Genomic DNA, 21634 nt, shown 5'->3' with positions numbered 1-21634 from the left:
ATTACACATATATATTAATAGCATTGTCATAATTTAAATCTTTCTGCTTTATTTACAAAAAGTGAGACTCTTATATGCAAACTGGGAAAAAGATAATATACAATTTTAGAACTTTTTAGAAATAAAAAGCTCTTTTATAAAAATTATTTCAAAATGCACTGTCTCTCTGCTTGTTCTAATAAAAAGTATCCTAAACCCCCACTCTAAACTTTTTTACAGCATTACTAGAAATATCAATCAATCAATATTTATTCGTTCAATGACCAGACAAGTTTAAAAGAGCAAGTTTACAAGAGCAAAAATAGAGCAAATCAATATAATAATATATGAACAACTAGAAAAGTAAATCATATTATAACTCTTTGACGTTCCATTACTATGTTAATGCAGTTCCACCGGTGGATATAAATCTAAAACATTGATAGGTATAAAATAGAAACCATATGTCGTAACAATTTGTGTAGTAAACCAAGAATATTTAAAGGAAGGGTACTGACGTAATAAAATCAATTATAAAAGATTATTAAAAAGATCTACAATGATTATTTAAGTTTCTGGTGAATCCCCAATGCTGCTGCACAGAATCTGGCCACCTGTGCGATGATCTCTGCCTGCTCATCCTTAAGCAGCCACTGGAGATAAATATTTTCTGAATGCCTGGGATGCCTATCAATAATAGGGAGGACATAGTTTTTCTGAATGGCTCTGTAGAAGAAGCATCGAAGGAGTAGGTCTCCTACTCAATGGTCAATGGTCTCCACCTCTCCAGAGCCACAGGGGCAGTCTTTCAGACAGTGGTGTCTTGTTGTACTTGCCGTACAGGACGGCCGAAGGAAACGCATGGCACCGTGCAAGCGAGAATGCTTTCCAGTGGTTAATTACTAGAAGTAACTGTTACTTCTCAAAACTGCAAAAGAGCCACTGATAGCTGCATACCATTTCTCAAGAGGCTTGAAGGACCGTTCATTTGAACGATAAACTAAATTAGAGTTAGCCAATATACCACTGGAAAAACTGAACAATGGAAAAGCTTGGAAACATTTAGTTTAACATGCTGCATCCTTCCCACATTTGTTTAGTTGTGTTAAGCTTGTGCACCCATAAATGGGATGACCAAAATATTAGGATTTTTCAGTTCCTATAACCAAAACTCCCCTATATGATTTAAACATGCATCACAAGAGTCCATGATACCTATCTTGAGACACACAACCAAAAACATTTCCAGTGTTTTTGGAGCAGTGTCAATAAATTCAAACCAGGATGATTAGTAATTCCAGATGTTGTACTTCTAAATGTCTGGCAGATATAAACTTTAGCATTTAAAACTAGTTAGCCTGAATACTATGCTCCATTATGATGGGAGATTGACCATAGCTGTAGTATTAATTTTAAACCTTTTAATATTATAAACTTACTCTGCTGTGAAGACCAAGATTGGATTCTTAAGTAATTAAAGATTTAAACTGTGGAAGAAGCTGGTCTTCTCCTTATGCAACTCATTTTTAGTTCTGCACCACCAATCTTGTATTAATATAGGATAGGGATCAATATAGTTAGTACTACATCACCAGCCAAGGAACTTTATAGCTCATAAAATGGCACTGAACAGAAAAATAACACTGTCTAATATAGGATTTTCTTCATGCAAATTAAATCAGGGATTTTGAAAACTTAACACATATCAGATTTTAAAGTAATTTATTGGAAATTGTTCTTAGATTACAAACAAGCATTTCCCGTTTACAGAATGTACTGCTAACAGTACAAAGTATAGTCTTCCAGTAATCTGCCCATCATCCCCATTTTTCAGGATTAAGAGTCATTTATCTAGTTAAAGTTCCACTCAGCCCTTTAAAAAGTATTATGTGGTCCAGTTACCTATCTATAAGGTATTCCCTGATAGAGTACCAAACTTAGCTATTTCCTTGCTATATGCTTTGCAAGAAGCTGTTAATAGTGGTAAGGACATTTCAATCTGAGGTTTACTACCCTGTGAAAGTGCAACCCACTTACCCTTACATCGTTTCATTGACTTCTACATTAACATGCAGTAGAATTTACAGAAAATGGCTCATGTCACAGCAATATAAAAATTTGGATTCAGCAGTATGTTTAATCTGTTAATTTGTACAGCTGAAGTGGGGTACAGTTCAGCCTGCATGCGTGTTAATGCTGTCTGTATAAACAATATATGGTTGATGTGGAACACATCAAGAGGTGGTATTTACATCCCTAATGTATCTTCTGAGTTGTGCCCACAATTATCATACCCCAACAATGCAATAATGGCATAAGAAACACTGACATTCAATACAATTTAACAGTAGCAGCTAAGCATTTTGAGAAATGTCTGGTGCGTTTTAAGACTGAAAAGCTTTGTTCCTTTGTGTAAATTATGGTCAATTAACCCACTGGTTTTACATTACATTGTTTAATAAAACAGGATCCAAAAGAAGCATAGGATAAGGTATTCTACTAGATTTATAATTAAATCGCCACATGCTACACTAAAGCTAAGCTACAGATATACAAGATGGCCTTTAGATAAGCAAAAACCACAGCAGGCATCCTTTAACTGAACTGCATGAATGTGCTTTAAGCTAGTTATAAAGTTACCATTTAATAAGTTTCACTTTTCTTTTAAATAAAACACTTCCATTTATACAGAAGATTAACAAAAATCAGTGTTTACATATGATGCAATCACTACCTACACTGATTATATTTTAAAATATACTTTATGATACTTCAATATCAACATAAATCATGAATTTGATTCACAGAATAAGTAGATCCACCATTTTAAGTTAACAATAATTCTTTATTGCTTTATACATGTGGTGCTTTTTCAAGGCACTGTGGCATGGACTAGAAAACCTGGAATGATTTGTGAAAGAACCTGGAATGACATGTGGCCAACATGGACAGTTCTTAAGAAGCAAGACGACAGGAAATTTAAATTCCAAGTTATCGACCATTAGGAATGAGAGTTCATAGTTCACAGGAAAAAATTTCTTGTTTAAAGACCAACTCTTTCACATGCCCATCCTGATACTCTGAATAATCTGGAAGATTGCTATAAAACAAAACAAAAAAGTATTACTAAACAAAGAACATTAGCATTCATCAAATGGCACATGCCTTTTTAGTTAGTTTAGCTCCCTTATCTGGAAGGACCCCTATTTCAATGTTCTATCATTTATCAACTGCTGAGTTTTTCTATAGAAATAAAATAATCCCCTCAAATATGACATTAGTTAATTCACACATAACATGTAAACAAGTTATTGGAGTGTACAAAATACTAAATGTGTAGATTACAATATTGCAAATTTAGATTTTTACAGTACAGTACTGTTTCCATTATGTGTTGCCTATTTTTATAAATACCTGATTAATGAGTGAGCAAATCATCTAACAGTTAAAGTTCTAGTGTAAGGTGCTTCTTGTTAATTTTGCCAGGGATATTTGGAAAGTAGATATTTATCACATTTATATGGTTGGTCACCTCACAGAAGAGTGAGGCATACAACAATAAAAGCCAATATATAAAACAGTCATAAAAATAAAATTAAAAATGAAAGAACATTATAAAAATTAAAATATAAAGTCTAGTATCATGTAATGAAACTCATAAAGTCTAACATAATTTGTAATGGTAAACAAAGTTGAAAGCTGATAAAAGGCACAGGTGAATGATCACATGACCCCATTAATGACAGTGCTTAAGACTACTCTGCATAAGCTTTCATCTTTTTTCCCCCCAAAGCTTTGTCCTGAGCCATCTGGTATACAAGAAGCCTGTTATTTTCAATGAAGCAATTTGAAATGAATTGTGAAATGGAACATTCAGAGGTTGCTTACATACAAATGTTACAGAATTAGATAAAGATCAGTGTAAGCTTATTAAAAAAAAAAGCTTGACCAAAGAGTACCCTAGGCCAGGGGTCGGCAACCTCGGCTCTTTTATGACTCGTGGACTTCAACTCCCAGAATTCCTGAGCCAGCATAGCTGGCTCAGGAATTCTGGGAGTTGAAGTCCACAAGTCATAAAAGAGCCGAGGTTGCCGACCCCTGCCCTAGGCCAAGCAGCATATAAATTAGAGAAGTACACATCGGCATCATATATTCTGATTGCCAAATAATCGTAAAAGTATTAACTATTGCAGCAATAAAAGTCTTCTCTACTACCTACCAAATGCACCAGCATCTTCACCTGAAAGCCTGTCAGAGGCAATGTCATATTTGTTTTCCTGAAAACGCTGCTTTCAATTCTTGTTGTTTTCGCAGAGAGGGAAGACCTCCGTTTGTGACTATTTCTTCTTTACCGCTGAAATGTTCACGCGTCCTAAGCATTTCCCATCCCTGCCTGATCTGGATCATAACCAAAGACGCCCCCCGAGTTGCAATGGGGCTCGCTCGCCCAGTCTCCTCCGGCAAAGCCAGCCAGCACCGCTTTCAATTCCTGGGGGAAACCTGACCTCCGCAGCTGCAGCCAGCACCGACACTTACCCGAACCGCAAACCACGAAGATGAACAACGCCAGCAGCCACGGCCCCACCGATGCCTTCTCCTCGGGGGCGTTTCTCTGCGGGGAGAGACACCGAGGGTCAGAGGGACGGAAACCTCGCAGCCGCCTTGGGCACAAATCCGCGGCCCCCGCCCCGCCAGGCACCCTCCCGGGGATTACCAAGCCGGGGAGGGTCTCCGAAGCAAAGGGACGTCGAACGGGGAGGAAGCCTCCCAGGGCGGCTGGGCTGCCTTAAGAAAAGGCTCCTCCGGCTCCTCTCTTATCTCCCTGGCCGAAGGGAACGGGGGGTACCGGCCCGCCGAGCTGCGGGTTGCTGCGGGAAAGGGAGCGAGCAGACGCGCCCCGAGAGGCCGGAGAGAGGCAGGGATGCGACGGGCCCTTACCGAGGTCTTGGCCACGTTGCCGCGTTGCGTGATGTTTTTGCTGTGCTTCTCGTTGGCCATCCGGATCCGCTGTTTCGCCACCATCTTGTCTGCAGTTGCCGTCCCCGCCGCCGCCGCCGCCGCCGCCGCCTCTTCCGTCTGGTACTCGCCGAGCGACGCCGCTCTCGGGCTGTGGGAGCTCCGCGCCGGGGATCGCAGGAGGACCGTCCGCCTCGCCTCTCGGGCTCTTCCCAGCCAAGCCGCCGCGTAAGCAGCAACTGCCCTTCACGCAGATCCCACCCTCCGGAAGCGCGTTGCCCAGCGGCGGAGAAGCGGACGGGAGGGCCCCGGAAGCGAGATTGTCCTCGAGCCTCCGCCGTTCACGCTTTCGCATGAAAAGCGTAGTTGACGGAACTCCCTCCCTCTATCGCCATTGTCCAATGGGCGCTGAGCTCACTTGAGGAGCCTGTGGCGAAGCTTTCTCGCGGCCATGTGACCCAAGGCCCTCTCCTATCCTCCCCCTTCAGCTTGCTACACGTCACCCGGAAAAAACTCCGCTATTGAGCTGGCGATGGAGGGCAGAGCAAACGTGTACAGTTTTCTGCTGTGACCCGTTGTGCGCCACCCGGAAGGACAAGTGCCGCATCCGGATAAAGATGGAGCCTCCCACGCCGCTCTTGGCAGGTGGGTTCAGAATAAATCAATCAGGCCCGTTCTCTGCCAAGATGGCTCTCGTTGTAAGGCTTGTTGTGAAGTCTGCTAGAGGCCTGAGAACGTCACACGCTTGCGGCATTTTTAGCGGGATTTTGTATAACCTTTCACTTTTTTCTGGGGGGGGGGGAGAGAGAGGGTTGTACCTCTCCAGTGAGCTGTTTCTGTGCAGACCACTTTTGGTAGTACGAGCGTGGCTAACGTAGGCTTCTCAAGGGAAAGAGTCATTGGGGAAGAGCATTCGGTTGCCTGTCAAAACAAGGGCTTAGCTGCAGACAGAAGTAGCTCTCGGAGCTGTATCTGAAATTACGGATATCCTTGCATTCCATCAGTCATTTTGTCAAAGAATGTGGGTTCAACCATGACAGGAAAAAGTTACTTTTTGAAGAGCGATAGTTTTAAGTTTACAAACATTACTAAATGCATTTGTATGTACCCAGAATATTCATTTATGCTCACTCAGCACATTTATGCTCATTCAGACTGTAAAGAGGCAACCTCGGCTCTTTTATGACTCATGGACTTCAACTCCCAGAATTCCTGAGTCAGCTTTGCTGACTCAGGAATTCTGGGAGTTGAAGTCCATGAGTCATAAAAGAGCCGAGGTTGCCTACCCCTGGTCTAGATGTCTCCCCACTCGTCCAAGACTAGAGAAGTCAGGTTTGGAACATGCTAGTACCGAAGACACTTTCCCCTTCTTTTCCATCTTAACTTCCTCTCTCTATTATCACCTACATAAATTTCCTCCCTCCTTTTTTTTGAGTGGAAACTCTAGAATGACATCGTTTGCTCATGAATGCCTAAAGGTTCTTTTTCGATTTGGCAGATTTCCTTATTACAGAGGCTCCATTGTGCAACCCCTGTCTGGCCCTGCTGGTATTTGCCAAATGATCAGATACTGCTGAACTCTCTTGCATTATACTTAACTAATGGTGAAATGCTTGATGTTTGCTGTGGAGTACCAAACTCCTGCTTAGGGCTATGCTGGGCCAGGTACTGCACTAACCTTTTCATCTGGCATATTCATGCATAAGGGAGTCTGTAGCTCAGGGTTGAAATGAGGGGTCCTTAGTGCTTTCTGAGCTTGGTTGTTTTCTTGCAGACATTTCATTATCCAAACTAGGTAATGCGTGTTTCTCTGAAAATAAGACTCAACCGGAAAATAAGCCCTAGCATGATTTTTCAGGATGCTTGTAATATAAGCCCCACCCCCAAAATAAGACGTAGTTAAGCTCGTCAGCCAGATGGATGTATTTAGTACTGTATTTTCCCGAAAATAAGACCTAACCGGAAAATAAGCCCTAATGTGTCTTTCGGACCAAAAATTAATATAACACCTGGTCTTATTTTCGGGGGAACATGGGTAGTTTGGGTAATGAAATATTTGCTTTTTGTCTCATGTTATAATTTAGAAAATGTCCTAGATGAAAACAGTTAAGCACTACGAAGTCGTAGAGCTCAAAGCTAGAGAGGGAGTGGAGTCATGCATGCAACCATGCTTTTCTCTGGCATAAATCCTGAAGCAAGGCTATTTTTATGTAATTCTGAACTCAAGTAAAGTAGGATAATGTAATTACATTCATGTGAAGATGTGTGTGAATCCAACCTAGACTGGTTTTACATTTATTGTACTTTTCTTTTTCAGTATTGTTTGATATTTTATATTTGTTTGCATCACAATTACATAGCATCAGAAGTAATCTTTTAAAACAATTCTGCAGAGCTAATGCCAGAGGCATGCTCCTAGACTTAATTTTAAATGACTACATTTTATTTTACTGGAGTTAAAATGTCAATAAATAACTAACAGTGGAACAATAGAGTAAATGCCACTTCATGAGATGTGTAATATTAATGTGTTTGTACAAATTTCAATATTTGCTTAAGGTAATTTTGTTCCAAGTCACTGGTCTTCCCTGGGATTTATGCCAGTATGAAAGCACTTAAAAATAAAAGTGCTAAGAGGAAATAGTGAGTATGTAGTTCATTAAATTTCCTCCTTCACTTTATATCATGGTGAAGTGTACTACCACAAAGGAAACACTGATATGTTAAACGTTGGATTATTTTGGATTATTCTATGACAGGGACAACGATATATTGATTGATGGGTGCCTTGTGGGTGCTTATAAGCAGCAAATGGAAACATATTCCTCTATAACTGGTATTTGGAGGCATGTTGACTCCCCAACTTGGGGTTAATGGCAATCATGGCTTGGAGAGTCTTTGCACAACTTCAGGTTATGCATCCTTTTTGTATTGTGAGGCTTTGTGCTCAGTTCCTCATGCCTTCATTATCTCCTGTTTGGATTATTGCAACAAATTTTACATGGAGCTATCCTTGAAGAGTATTTGGAAGCTACAATTGGTCCAGAATTTATTTTACTTATTAAATTTAATAGCCACTCATTGTGTTTTGAAGCAACTCTAGGAAGTTACAAGAGTATGCAGCAGCATGAGGAGTTTTGAAGGCTCCTAGTGTGGCACATGTAACGCCACTGATACGTGAGCTCACTGGCTGCTGATCTGATCTGGGTCTGATTCAAGGTGTTGGTCATTACCTTTAAAGCCATCTGTGGCATAGATCTGAGATATTTCAGGAGCCACCTTGCCACAATGGGATTGGCCTGCTCCACTCATCCTGGTAGAAGAGGCCTATCGTGGATCCCATCAGCCAAGGAATTGCTGCAAGTGAGGTCCAGGAGAAGAGCCTTTTTTGCCACAGCCTCCACACTCTGGAACATATTGCTGCAGGAAGTGAGGTCTGCCCCTGCCTATCTGGCCTTCAGGAAATGCTTTAAAATCTGGCTTTGCCAGTTGTCATGGGGCCATGAAAGAGCAACTGTTGGATGGAGGTAGCTAATGTAGTAACAGAAACCACCACTACCTCTATGCTCTTAAAATCCATGGTTTTTGTAACTTTAATCTTTTTTATACTTATGATTGTTTTTACATCCATTTCCTTTATCATGTTGTAAGTGGTTCACAGTTGTCTCAAACTGTGAGATGAGCATAATATATATTTCATAAACAAGTAAATATGAAGCTTCAGGTTCATGGTTATTACACAAAATATATATTCATATTTTATTATTAAACCAAAATATGCTCATTTAATTTAGAATTTTCTCTATTGTATGAAACTAAGGATTAATGTATTTGAAGCAAAATAAACATATGGCATATTATTCCATTATTTTGCTAGTACGAGGATCTGAAGGACTCTATATGTTGCATGGGCCACCTCATTTTACAGAGCATACAACATTTCAAAGGTATTTTCATTTTTGGCTTTATTAAATGTATACATTTTAGGATGCCTATAACAATAACAAATTATCAGATGCATATGTGGAGGTTGGGAATGCACTGATATACTGTTCAGTAGAGCTTAAATTTTATAAACATGAATGTACATTTCTAGTTGCTGCTTCAAATATTACTCAGGTTTTTGTAATAATCATAATGTCTTGGACTATTAATTTACAGCTTTGGTGGGGCAGGACATTTTTTGTTATTAAATGGAAAATGAAACAATTCCACATATTAAAAAAGTAAGTTAAATTGTTAGCATCTTTCTTTGTTCAGACATCTGAGCACAGAAATGAAACAAGCATACTATTGGCATACCATTGTATTACTGGAAAGCATACTTAAATCTGTTTTGGGTGGGAAATATGTCTCATCTGGCTTATTTCACCTCTGTTTTTGTCTGATCATAATGTTTATTTCTTTTATATCAAAATAATAAAATTATTGTTGGAAGCATTTTTTAAAAATTGATACTTTATATTTCATCTAAATAATTTTCTTTTTTTCTTTATAAGTTACGGTATTTGAATTCTAATTTATTTTTATTTTTGCTTTCAGAGATTCTGGGAAAAATGCAAAAGTGTTTACTTTCAGCAGAGATGGATCATTTTTTGCATGGGGCAATGGAGAAAAGTTAGTTTTTTTCTATGTTTGGGGTGTTTATATATGTAATAATATATATTAAAACATTGCTTTAAATAAGCTCATTAGTTTTAGCCAGATACTTCCTCCATTAGGAAAGTATTTTGCATACTTCACTATTATAAAGCAGGTTACTGTGACTTTTGCAATCAGTAAAATATACTCTGTCTCATTTGGAACTAATATAAAATAGGGTGGAAGTGGAGCCTTCTTTTAATCCACTGGCCACCTCCAGTTATGGAACGTCCCCAACAGGGCTCCATGCCAATAAGCAGAGTCCTGTTTTAAGGGACCAGTTGTAAGTCGACGACTATACTTTGGTGGAATGTGAGTACCAATTATTTTTATATGATTATGGTATTTTGGATAAGTAGCATACTTCTCTATTTAATTTTATATAGGTAGTACAGTGTTCTTTCCCCAATTAGGTCTACCTGTCCCATTAGGTCTGACAGCAGAGTATGCTTTGGGTTCTATCTATCAGGGAGTGTGAATGGCAGGGCCCAGGAGGAGACACTTTTCTATTATGGCATCCTCTTCCCAAACATTTTAGATTGCCACAACCCTCCTGGCCTTTTGCGACACCTTGTTTTATCCTTGGGCTTAGGCATCCAGATTGGTGGCAAAATCTGTGCAGTAGCTATGTTGATTTGTGTTGTTTTCATCTCATTTGCTGATTACACTTTTTACATGTTTTTATAGTATTTTTAACTGTTATTAGCTCAGAGTCATGAATTTCAGATTGGTAACCATATACATTAAATGAATAAACTAATGAATACGGAAATAAATTTTCATTAAGTACTCTACTGGTAAGATTAACTGAGCTACATTTTGCAAACTTCTCTTAGGTTTTAATATATCACACAATGATGTAATGAGTGTAAAGAGTTGGGTTTTGAGGTTTCCACTGATTATATTAAATTAATTAATTAATTAATTAATTAATTAATTAGATTTATATACCGCCCTTCTCCCATAGGACTCAGGGCGGTTCACAAGGTTTTAAAAACAATATGACAAATTACAAAACTTAAAATCAATTAAAAAGATTATATTAACGTTGGAATAAAACCCCAATTAAAATACAATTAAAATCCCAATTAATATCCTCAGTCCAGGCCAGAGAGCTCAAAGAGCTAGGTCTTCAGGTCCCGGCGGAATGAGCGAAGGTCAGGGGCAGTCCTAAACTCTACAGGCAGCTGGTTCCAAAGGGCAGGCACACCCACAGAGAAGGCCCTCCCCCTGGGTATTGTCCGCCGGCAATCTTTTACCGGCGGTACCCTGAGAAGACCCTCCCTGTGGGAGCACACAGGATGAAGGGAGCTTGATGCCGGCAGCAGGTGTTCCCTCAGCTATCCCGGACCCAAGCCATTTAGGGCTTTATAGGTCATCACCAGCACCTTGAATATCGCCTGGAGGGCAACCGGAAGCCAATGCAGCTCACGGAGCAGAGGTGTTACATGCTTGGGACTGTCTCCCATAGTATTTGCCTGGCTAGTTCTAATTAGCAGGGTTGTGCACTCTGGGTTTCATCGATTAAACAATGCCATGTCTCTGAACGCCAGAAGCACACCACCTCTGCAACAGCACCTGTCTTCTGGAATGAAGTTCAAAATTCAAATGGCTCCCACCTTACTAGTATTTCAGAGAACCCTAAAGACCTGGCTATTTGCTGGGGCCTTTGGCAAAGATAATTGATTCCCTTTCTTCCTTTTTGTTCCCCTCCTGGTTGTCATCATATGCTTTTTTAAAAATGGGTTTTGTATTTTTTAAAATGTTTTTAATAATTGTAGGTCACCAAGAATCGCTGCAAGTTGGGTGGAATGTAAATTTCATAAATTATAGTTGGTCAACCAGATGTTTAGTTTGGATTTGGCATTTTTATCTCTCGAGCCCTTCTCAAGAACCTGGGATAGGCAGATGTTGTTTGAGGTGTTAATGTTAATGGTACTGTATTGTCACAGAATGCAAGCTGTTCTAAGTAAAACTGCCTTTTGCAATTGACTGATAGTGTTCAAGTGGTGCTCCAGATTTTTAGAATTGTACCCAAGGTTCCTATTATTGTAGATACTGTTTTCTTTGGCCAAGTGGAAAAGGGGAAGTGTGGTGTATCAGAGGGGAAATGAAGTCTACATACCTTGACTCTCAAGGACATTCTAGTGAAATACATGTGTACAAGTTTTGGAAAGATTGGAGTTCTTATTTTTATTCTAATTACGTTTTGATGCTTTCTGAATTACTGTATAGATGAAATACCGAGCAACATAGTAAGTGGAAGAATGAATCTGTTTTCTGTGATTGGGAATTGAGCTGATTTAGAAGGAACAGCTAAATAGCTGTTAATTAACCAGAGTAATCAAGCTTGACTGAGCTGACCTTTTTTGGTTCCAGAGTAAACATTGTAAATGTCATCACCCAAAACCTGCTGCATTCTTTTGATCTGCCAAAGGCAGTTTGCCTTGAATTCTCTCCAAAGAGCAATGTCCTGGTGACATGGCAGCTTTATACAAGTAAGTATTCTTGTGTATTCTCCAGCTACTGCAAACATGGCAGCAACCATGCTAATTTTGAATTATATAATGCTTGAGTAGATTATTTTTTTTGTTCTGAATTGGAACAATAAAAATATGGAATTTCTGAGGAAAAGAGATTCATTCCAAAGCAGCAAAGACATGTGTATGAGCTTATGTTTTCTTTTTCTGACCTCTCATTGTACTGCCCTGAAATATTTGATTTGGTGTGCAAGTTCGTCTGGACAGATTTGCTAGTTTTTCTCCGCATATTCTGAAATGATAGTGTTGTAGAAAAGTAATGTAATAATAATGTTTAAAAGAATGAATCCTAATCTTTCAAATCATAGTCACCGTGGCAAATTCAAGATCTCTAAATGATTCCATATTTGAATACCTTATGGTTAGTTTTTTCCCCTAACATTTATTTCCTGTAACTTATATACATTATTTCATATTGTGAACTCTGGGACAGTAGAGAAGATCTACTGGTTTTCTTCTGTGCAATATTCTTCAGGTATTAAATTTCTGTGCAGCCCACAGTTACCATGTAGAGAAGATGGGCAACATAGAAATTTAATAAAAATATTTGAAGATGTACTGTCCATTTCCATGTATCTATACACTTCTACACCTAACAAACAATCCAGGCCCCCAGGGCCTAACCATATGTGATATTATTTCCTTTTTCTAAAGGTGGGATAGGAAGAAAGTTATTAACTTTTTTTCATGCTGCACTGCTTTACAAAATGGCTTTGCTATTAATTGCAAAGACAGAAAAAAATGTTTTGTGATTTATAATGCCACCTATTCTCACCATTACCTCCACTACCTTTGGCAGTTAATATTGCAGAAAATGTTTAAGTTCAAGCATGCATCATTCTTCAATTTCATAAATAATACCTTTCTGTCTGCAAAGGGGTTGACAACTGAGGATTGTCTTATCCAGTAGGATAGTGAATTTCATCTTACAGTGGCAAGAATGAATAATTTTGGTTTGAGAGGAAAAAAGCTGTCACTTTTTTGATGACAAAAATATTACTTTGTACTTGACAAAATGGGACCAGTGGGGGGAAAATGCTACTTTTTTATAAAAGGTTTGCAACAAAATGTTACCTGGACCAATGGTATATTGCAAAGGAACAGAGATGATTTTGGAGATGTTGGTATAATGTATGCATTTGGTATGTTGTAGCTGCAAAAGATGGTGCAGGGGAACCCAACCTTCAACTTTTCAGTGTGAAAAATGGAAAATGCTTTAAGTCATTCATCCAGAAAAAGTCACAGAACTGGTAAGTATTTCAATGAGTTTTATTATTTTAGAACATGGTATTTGAAAACACTAGAATATCTAATTAATAATTTTTCAACTCTGCAAAAGGTTACTTAGATCTCTGTCTTTCTATCTCTCAACACAGTAATTCTACAAGGCTGAACACAAGACCAAATTTGGTCTGCAAGAGAAGCCAGCAAAAGAAAAATTGAGTTGGAAATGGTCTATGGGTTGGGGGGGACAAAAATTCCAAGCATATTGTCCCAAGACTTACTTATGGGCAGCTACTCAATTTTTTTTTACCAGCTTCGTTTTAAATACCTATTCCTCCTAGTCACATGATCCAGAAGAAATTGTGTACATTCTGCCCTGTGCTTTCAAGTGCATGTGTTTAAGCAAATACAGCAATACACATGTAAATGACATAACCTATCAGTTCATTGTACAGAGGTAGATAAAGATTGATCCTATGGTCATTATTGGTAAAAGGATAAAAAAGGGTTCTACTGTATAAGCTGTGTTCTCCATGCATGTCCTCTCTGTTTTTTAAGCATTGATTTTTATTTTATTTTAATGTAACTTGTTCTCAGATAACATATTCATGGGGACATTTGAAAATATAATAAGTAATGATTAGATTTAGAATTTGCCTTACACATTTATAACTTAAAATATATCTTTCAACGATATTTTTTTAAAATCTGCTTTTTAAAAATATTGTTAAAAATACTTTTTATGAAGGCCACAACTACCACCCCACTATCTAATCATTAGGTGTCCTTGCTGGTCAGATGATGAAAGCCTGTGTGCCAGGAGTGTTAACAATGAACTTCATTTCTTTGAAAACAACGACTTCAGTATGCAAGTTCTTTCTTGTTCTTTAGATAAACATTCCATGTTTAATCTTTTCATGATTTTCTTATGTTTTCAGCTGCTTGCTTTACTGCAGTTCCCACCTTTATTAATACAGTTCTGAAATTCCATTAAGTATAGGTAGTTCTCAACTTACGAGCACAATTGAGCCCAAAATTTCTGTTTCTGAGACAGTTAACTGAGTTTTGCCCATTTTATTATCTTTCTTGCCATAGTTGTTAAGTTAATTACTGCAGTTGATAAGTTAGTAACATAATTGTTAAGTGAAACGCTTCCACATTGACTTTGCTTGCAAAAGGTGATCACTTGACCTTGGGACACTGTAATCATCATAAATATCAGTTACTTGCCAAGCATCTGAATTTGGATCATGTGACCATAGGGATGCTTTAACACAGGGGTCCCCAACCCCCGGTCCGTGGACTGGCACTGATCCTCAGCATGCCAGCAAGCAGGCCGCACAAACAAGCAAAGCTCCATCCTCAGGATGCAGGCAATATTCAAAACCACACCCCCTCTGGTCCATGGAAAAACCTTTCTCCATGGCACCAGTCCCTTGTGCCCAAAAGGTTGGGGACCTCTGCTTTAACAGTCATAAGTGTGAAAAACGATCATTAGTCACTTTTTTCAATACCATTGTAACTTTGGTCACTAAATGAACTGTTGTAAGTCAAGGGCTATCTGTAATATGAAATTTTACTTTTATCTTTTTGTGATATCGATTTACCTCAAAGTTTTGCTATATGGTGGTATTTTATCTAAAATGCAGCCATTTTAAGCTTTAAAAGATTTTATATTAAAAGTTTTACATTAAATGCAATCTGTTTGAGATAAAATTTATAGTCATTTATTTTCTCATACTTGTAAAGATATAATTCATGTAAAATATTTTAAAGCAGCAAATATGCCCTGTATATAATATATTTTATAACTGTTTATTTACTTATTACTTGCTGAAACCTATAGGCAGTGCTACCTAACAATTCACAAAAGTTTTTGTTTGAATTTTGTTAACTTGAGGATGGTGATCTTTGCAGGTACAATTGCAAATAAGCTTCATCTGCAAAAAATCAATGATTTTGTGTTGTCACCAGGAGATCAGCCAACCAAGGTGCTTTCTTTTGAATTCTTTCCCTGGTACAATTTTAATTTCATCCAGATTTTAGAACATACCTACTTTTAATATTTATTTTAACAGATATTTCACATCTTATCAATACAGGTGGCTGTTTATGTTCCTGGAAGCAAAGGAGCCCCATCTTTTGTAAGGCTTTACCAATATCCTAACTTTGAAGGCTCACAATCTGCATTGGCAAACAAAAGCTTTTTTAAAGCTGATAAGGTGAAAATGCTGTGGAATAGCAAAGGTATTTTTTTAGAAAAAGCTTTGTCTTTATTTGAGAAAATTTCAGCCTACTTTTTTTTCTTGAACATGTATATAGGCTTGAATAATCAAAATGCCAAAATGACATTTATACTTGGTATTATGCTTTGTCAGTCACATTCTGTATAACTCTAACATACAGTGATTCTCTGTACACTTATTCTTCAGAATACACTGAGAAAAATATTTCTGAATGTGCCCATGGTGCAGACTCTGTTTTAGGAATAAGAATTTGGAGGAGAAACCAAAGCACCTTTTCCTAACTTGGGGCCTTTGGGGTTAGGGTTAAGTAACTATTTTCATAATTTCCAGCCATTGCATTCTCTGGAAATTGTAGTCCAACAGTCAGAGGGCATCAACTACAAATTATGATTTAGAAGAAACGCAGAAAAATTCTGGGGTTAAAATGGTTTCCTTTACCTGAAGCTAGTTTTTAAAAATCATATTGCTCTTCAGACTTCAAGACTACATATAGCCATGTTTATTATTTGTTTTTTTTAAATAGATTACTGTGTAGCTTCTTTAAAAAAATATCATTTTTTTCCTCATCTGAATAGCTACTGCAATGCTTGTAATAGCTAGTACAGAAGTTGATAAAACAGGAGCATCTTATTATGGAGAACAAACTCTACATTACATAGCAATCAATGGAGAAACGGCTGTCGTACAACTACGTAAGTGGCTCTAGTAATAATTATATTATGTGTTTTAAAGCATTTAAACACATGGGAAAGAGAATCACATGAGAATTTGAAGATCATCGTTAAAGAGCCATATTTAGATCTTATGACCAACCAGTGCTTACTGACTTAAATGGAGTGAAGTATGTAAGATTTAAATTGAAAGTTTCCATTATATAAAAAAGATGTTTATGGGACAGAGAGCCCAACTCTATATGAGAAGTGTTTTTTTAGTTATTACACTAGAAAGAGAAACTCGAGCTGCCAACCAGTTTTAAGGACTACTCTCTTTAAAGACTTTAATTACTTTTATTCTATATGATTACATTTAATGAAACTGTATAGATTTTAGACCTTGAATTATAATTATAATTGTAATTGTATAATAACCAAATTTAAAATAAAATAGCCACATGGAGGGGGGGCATTCCAGTTACTTACTGAAAAATTGCAAAATTGTAGGTAATCTGAGTTCTGCAACTGTTCCATATTATGAAACCTATTGAGACTTTTTTCAATCTATAATAAAAGTAGAGAATGAATGTAACTATTAAAAATGATTATACTAACCCTTGTTCAGTAATCTTTTATGACTGACAGTGTGGACAAGGAACTTAGGCAATATTTTGGCTGATGAATTGGCAGATGTTTCTCCTATCACTGACCAGGTTCTCATTGATTCTGAACAGAAAACAGGAGAGCTGTAGCTAACCTTATTTGCAAAGAAACATTTATAGTCTCATGCAGGTCAGCACAATTTTAAATATAATTTTAACTAAATATATTGTGATCTCTAGATTCTCAACTATTTACAGACACAAATGTGCATAATTTAATTTTGAGTTTATTTTAAGTCACAGATCAGGGGCTTAGCACTTCTTAAAACAGTTCAAGTTGGCAAAAAACCATTTTCAATTTGCTAAATGGCTTGCTGCATTTAATTTTTGGTTCCCATGTATCCTGCCTCTCCTTCCTATTTGGCTTTTAACTAACATTTATTACCAATATGTAGTAGCACTTGTGATTTCATTGAACCATTGTAAACTGTAATTTGTGTTAAGTTTAGGTTTTTATTTTACTTGTCTCTCAACAACTTAGATGTTGTTTTACAATTTCAACTGGTTTTTTTTCTGTGCAGCAAAAAACGGTCCAATTTATGATGCAGCTTGGAATCCCAATGCCACAGAGTTCTGCGTTGTGTATGGTTTCATGCCCGCTAAAACTACTATCTTCAATCTAAAATGTGATCCTGTGTTTGATTTTGGGACTGGTCCCCACAATGCTGTCTACTACAGTCCTCAAGGACAAATCTTAGTATTAGCTGGATTTGGGAATCTTAGTGGCCAACTCGATGTATGGGATGTTAAAAACTACAAACTTATTTCGAAACCACAGGCCTCTGATTCTACATATTTTGCTTGGTGCCCTGATGGAGAGCATATAGTAACAGCTACATGTTCTCCAAGGCTACGAGTTGGGAATGGATTCAAGATCTGGCATTATACTGGCTCTGTCTTATACAGATACGAAGTTCAGCCAAATGCAGAACTTTGGCAAGTTATTTGGCAACCCTTTTTAGATGGAGTATTTCCAGCAAAGCCAGTAACATACCATGCTGTTCCAAGCAAAGTGTTAAATGAGGAACCAAAGACTGCCCCAGCCTATAGACCTCCAGCTCTCAGAAATAAACCTGTAACTAGTTCTAAACTGGTAAGTAATCATTATCTTCAAGGAAGAGTACCTGCTATGTCTTCTATGCCTCTGCACCAGTTAATTAGAACTGGTTGTACACCAATTATTTTTCTGTTGATTTCCTCCCTCATAGCATGAGGATGAGCCACCCCAGAACATGAGAACACAGTCAAAAAGTGGTGATAAGCCATTATCTAAAACAGCACTTAAAAATCAAAAGAAGCATGAAGCCAAGAAGGTGGCTAAACAGGTATAGCTATTTTTATTCTTTTTCTTAAGCATGATTCATTGCATTTTGAACAGATGGTATTTGGTAAACCATTGTTTAGTAGGATTCTGCATAGAATTTTGTATTAAGCTCGAAGTGATCAGTCTTTCACTATCACATAAGCCAAAATTAGAAATTCTGGAGAACTCAAAACATCTCAATAATTAATAAAATCATTGCCTAGAATGGTTTCATTTAAAAGTGGTCTTAACTAATGATATATTTCATTAAAGGAGGCGAGAGCTAAAGGGAACCAGGAAATCACTCCAGCTCCTCCAGTACAAAATGAATTGAGCAATACAATATCCTCTGAAATATCTGGAGATCCTGAGTTGGAGAAAAAGATAAAAAATCTTAAAAAGGTAAGCAGTTTTTTCAAACAAAGGCTTTTGATAGATCCTTTCCCCATTTCATTTTGTTGAATAGTCGTATTAGTGATCTTTGTTTTATTTTTTCTTACTATTGTAACAGCTGGAGCTATAAGTCCAAGGTACATAATATGAGGCCCTAGGACCACATGTAGCCCCTGAAAACTTGTGTATGGCATTCAAAGACTTCCTAATATTCAGCATCAAAAAGACCAGTAAATTGTCATTATGGCTGCCATCTTGAATTTTTTGAACCCCCCCTTCATCCCTGTAGATGCCTCTGCAATTATTTGTACATTTTTCAATATGATAAATAGGTGAAGTAATTGTAATTATTATGGTTAAGGTTAATTAGATGTAAATTAAAATTACATTTATTTCTAACCTAGTGCTTCTCACAAATTTTGGGAGTATGGCCTCTAGCATAATATTCAAAAGCCAAGAGTACCCCTCAAGGCAGAAAGTGTTAAATTTCTTTTCAAAAAAGACACAGAAGAATGGATGTTTTTTTCAGGTTTGCAACAAGAACAACAACAAAAGAGTGGTGTTTTATCTTGAGATTTTTCTTGCTGCATCTATCCCTTCCCTATGTTTGTAAGAGCAGTGCTTGTAAAAGGGGCTAGTGGATAAACCTTAAATCATGGAGTCTTCCATTAACTTGAAACAAGGATATGAAAGAGTAGATAATAGAAAAATACTCCCCAATTATATTTAAAGGTTTATGTGAGACTATATTCGTTGATTAGGCTAAAATTGACTGGGTTCACATACCATGATAAATCATAATTCCTGGTTTACAAACTACAGCAATTTAGTTCACAAGCTAGGAGATGCGACCCTTTTTTTGACTGGGAAATGGGAAGTGTACTTTTGCTATTATTGTCATCATTTTTATCTGTCTTACCTTCTCAGAGCCACAAGGGTATAGTTGTGGTGTAGCAAAGTCAATGGTTTGGGTAGGACTACACTCACGGGCCTCAATATTTTGAATTGAGGCAGTGCCAAGATCCAAAATTGGTATAAGCGTTATGAAAATTCATGTTGTCCCCAAATTGCAAAAAATGTGCTGTCCAAAATCTGCATTTTGACTAGTTTGGGTGCTGCAGGTTGCAAAAATGGGAGTAAACCAAAATTAAACAGTTGAATGTTATATGTGAGTCTTATGCGTGTCTGTGAATGAATGAATGAACCTTTAAGTACAACCATGTATACATTGAGATTGGCTGAGCCTCCCTTCGTTTCCCCCCCCCACAACTTACAGTGACAACAAACCCACCATCTTGTTGCCATGTGAGCTAATTGCACAACACACCAGCCTCGCAAGTCAATCATACATAAAGTTATTTCCCGTTCAAGAGCCTGACAGCCCATGGATAGAAGCTGTTCTTCACCCTGTTGGTACAGCTGGCTATACTCCTATATCTCTTACCCGATGGTAGGAGAGTAAAGAGATACCAACCAGGGTGTGAGTCATCCCTGAGAATTTTCCTCACTCTTCCAAGGCAGCGAGCCTTGGCGATGTCATCCAGTGGTGTCGGGACAGCCCACAATGTTTTGTGCTGTGCTCACCACCCTCTGTAATACTTTCCTATCCGTGGCTGTCAGGCCAGCATACAACCCACAATACAGTGTGAGAGAACACACTAGTAGACTGGTAAAAGAAGGTCATTAGCCGTTGTTGTACCCTGTTCTTCCGCAAGACCCTGAGGAAGTAGAGTCTCTGTTGGGCCTTTCTGGCCACCTGGTTGTATTGACTTTACCAGGTAAGATCTTCACAGAGGTAGACTCCCAGGAATTTAAAGGAGGAAACTCTCCACACAGCCCCCCCCAAATGTAAAGTGGGGCAGGTTCCTCTCTTTTCCTCCGGAAGTCTAGCACCATCTCCTTTGTATTGCCGATGTTCAGGTGCAAGTTGTCCTCTAAACACCATATGGATAGTGCAACCAAAGGAGAGAGGTAAGAAGTTTGGGTTTTATTTTCTAGGACTAAAGAATCTGCTTTATATTAAACCAATTGAAATAATTTTTTTAGTGTAGTGTATTTTGGAAAGGACATTGGTAACCTGGAGGATTCTCTTTTGGCTCAGTAAAAAAATTCATAAAGTCCTCCACATATGCGCATGCACCACAGAAAACAAATTAAATTTGTTCTTTCTGCCCTCCTTTTAACCATGCTTTCTGAACTACAGAAACTCAAGGCTATTGAACAGCTGAAAGAGCAGGCTGCTGCAGGTAAACAGCTAGAGAAAAATCAGGTACGCTTTTTATATTCTTAAGTTAACAGAGTTGTCTATAATTTATACATCACCTGAATTCTTAAATCTGATACATTTGTAAATTGTTGATTATATTTTATACTATTTTTTCATTATGTGTATTAAGTAAGATTGTCTTATCTCTATTATAGATGGAGAAAATTCAGAAAGAGGCTACCCTTCTAAAGGAATTGGAAGACTTGGAACTGGGTGTTTGAGCTACAGAAAATTAAAATCACAATTTTCTTTCATGAAAATTAAATAAATAAATAAATATGCTCACTTTTATTACTTCCCATATAGATTAACTTTTTTCTGCTTACTATCTAAAAAAATATAAAATAATTATAATTCAGAAGAAAATCAGTTGCCTTGATTCCAGTAGTGTTGCTCATGTGATTTACATACTGGGGTTTGGTTGTTATACTGCAATAGCTATTTCATCATTTCCTTATCGTGGTTTATATTAAATATTACATACATACACATTTTGGTTTTGTAGGTCTCTGAGTTCTTAAAAACAGGTTTAAAACTTATACATATTTAATGAAATCAGTTTCCTAAAATGTAAGCCTTTTTCCACAACAAATAAGAAAAAGGGATTGGACATTCAGGAACAAAATGTTTCATTAACAGGTTACCATCACTTGTATTACAAAGCCAGAAGAAATAAGAGTTTATCCATCTATGTGTTTTAAAGCAGTACAGTACCTGGTCTCAAACTGAGAAGCTGATTCACAAGGAGGATCTTCCAGCAGGATCCCTTCA

The 21634-nt window shown here is 37.6% G+C and overlaps 2 protein-coding genes across 5 annotated transcripts; one reads left to right on the top strand and one right to left on the bottom strand.

The window, feature by feature from the left end:
* Positions 1–1456: 1456 nt before the first annotated feature.
* Positions 1457–5248, bottom strand: SERP1 (stress associated endoplasmic reticulum protein 1). The gene is made up of 3 exons (XM_081329799.1): positions 4918–5248; positions 4516–4591; positions 1457–3079 (listed from the first exon to the last, which is right to left on the bottom strand). Exons 1-3 carry the CDS (start codon positions 4999–5001, stop codon positions 3039–3041), a joined length of 201 nt encoding a protein of 66 aa, XP_081185925.1. The 5' UTR covers positions 5002–5248; the 3' UTR covers positions 1457–3038.
* Positions 5249–5420: 172 nt separating this feature from the next.
* On the top strand, positions 5421–21144 carry EIF2A (eukaryotic translation initiation factor 2A). 4 transcript variants are annotated; one of them, XM_081329798.1, is made up of 14 exons: positions 5421–5580; positions 8813–8882; positions 9478–9552; positions 11956–12074; positions 13270–13366; positions 14122–14204; positions 15258–15331; positions 15443–15587; positions 16162–16278; positions 17864–17994; positions 18110–18226; positions 18478–18606; positions 20801–20866; positions 21019–21144. In XM_081329798.1, the coding sequence occupies exons 1-14, from the start codon at positions 5553–5555 to the stop codon at positions 21082–21084; spliced, it is 1317 nt and encodes a 438-aa protein (XP_081185924.1). In that variant the 5' UTR covers positions 5421–5552; the 3' UTR covers positions 21085–21144. The 4 variants fall into 4 exon arrangements, with proteins under 4 accessions (XP_081185924.1, XP_081185921.1, XP_081185922.1 ...); XM_081329795.1 differs by having other exon boundaries at positions 17423–17994; XM_081329796.1 differs by lacking the exon at positions 5421–5580 and adding an exon at positions 7495–7578 and having other exon boundaries at positions 17423–17994.
* Positions 21145–21634: the final 490 nt, after the last annotated feature.

Source organism: Vipera berus (genome assembly GCF_964194415.1).
Source record: "Vipera berus genome assembly, chromosome: 5".
NCBI classification, from domain to species: domain Eukaryota; kingdom Metazoa; phylum Chordata; class Lepidosauria; order Squamata; family Viperidae; genus Vipera; species Vipera berus.
This window is presented reverse-complemented; position numbering and strand designations above follow the sequence as displayed.

Coding starts and splice junctions, on each gene's coding strand:
- SERP1 (XM_081329799.1), bottom strand. CDS start 5,001: ATGGTGGCGAAACAGCGGATCCGGATGGCCAACGAGAAGCACAGCAAA. Junction 4,592..4,917: donor GCAACGTGGCCAAGACCTCG/GTAAGGGCCCGT, acceptor CTCTCCCCGCAG/AGAAACGCCCCCGAGGAGAA. Junction 3,080..4,515: donor CTTCGTGGTTTGCGGTTCGG/GTAAGTGTCGGT, acceptor TTTGTTTTATAG/CAATCTTCCAGATTATTCAG.
- EIF2A (XM_081329795.1), top strand. CDS start 5,553: ATGGAGCCTCCCACGCCGCTCTTGGCAG. Junction 5,581..8,812: donor TCCCACGCCGCTCTTGGCAG/GTGGGTTCAGAA, acceptor TTATTTTGCTAG/TACGAGGATCTGAAGGACTC. Junction 16,279..17,422: donor AACGGCTGTCGTACAACTAC/GTAAGTGGCTCT, acceptor TTTTCTGTGCAG/CAAAAAACGGTCCAATTTAT.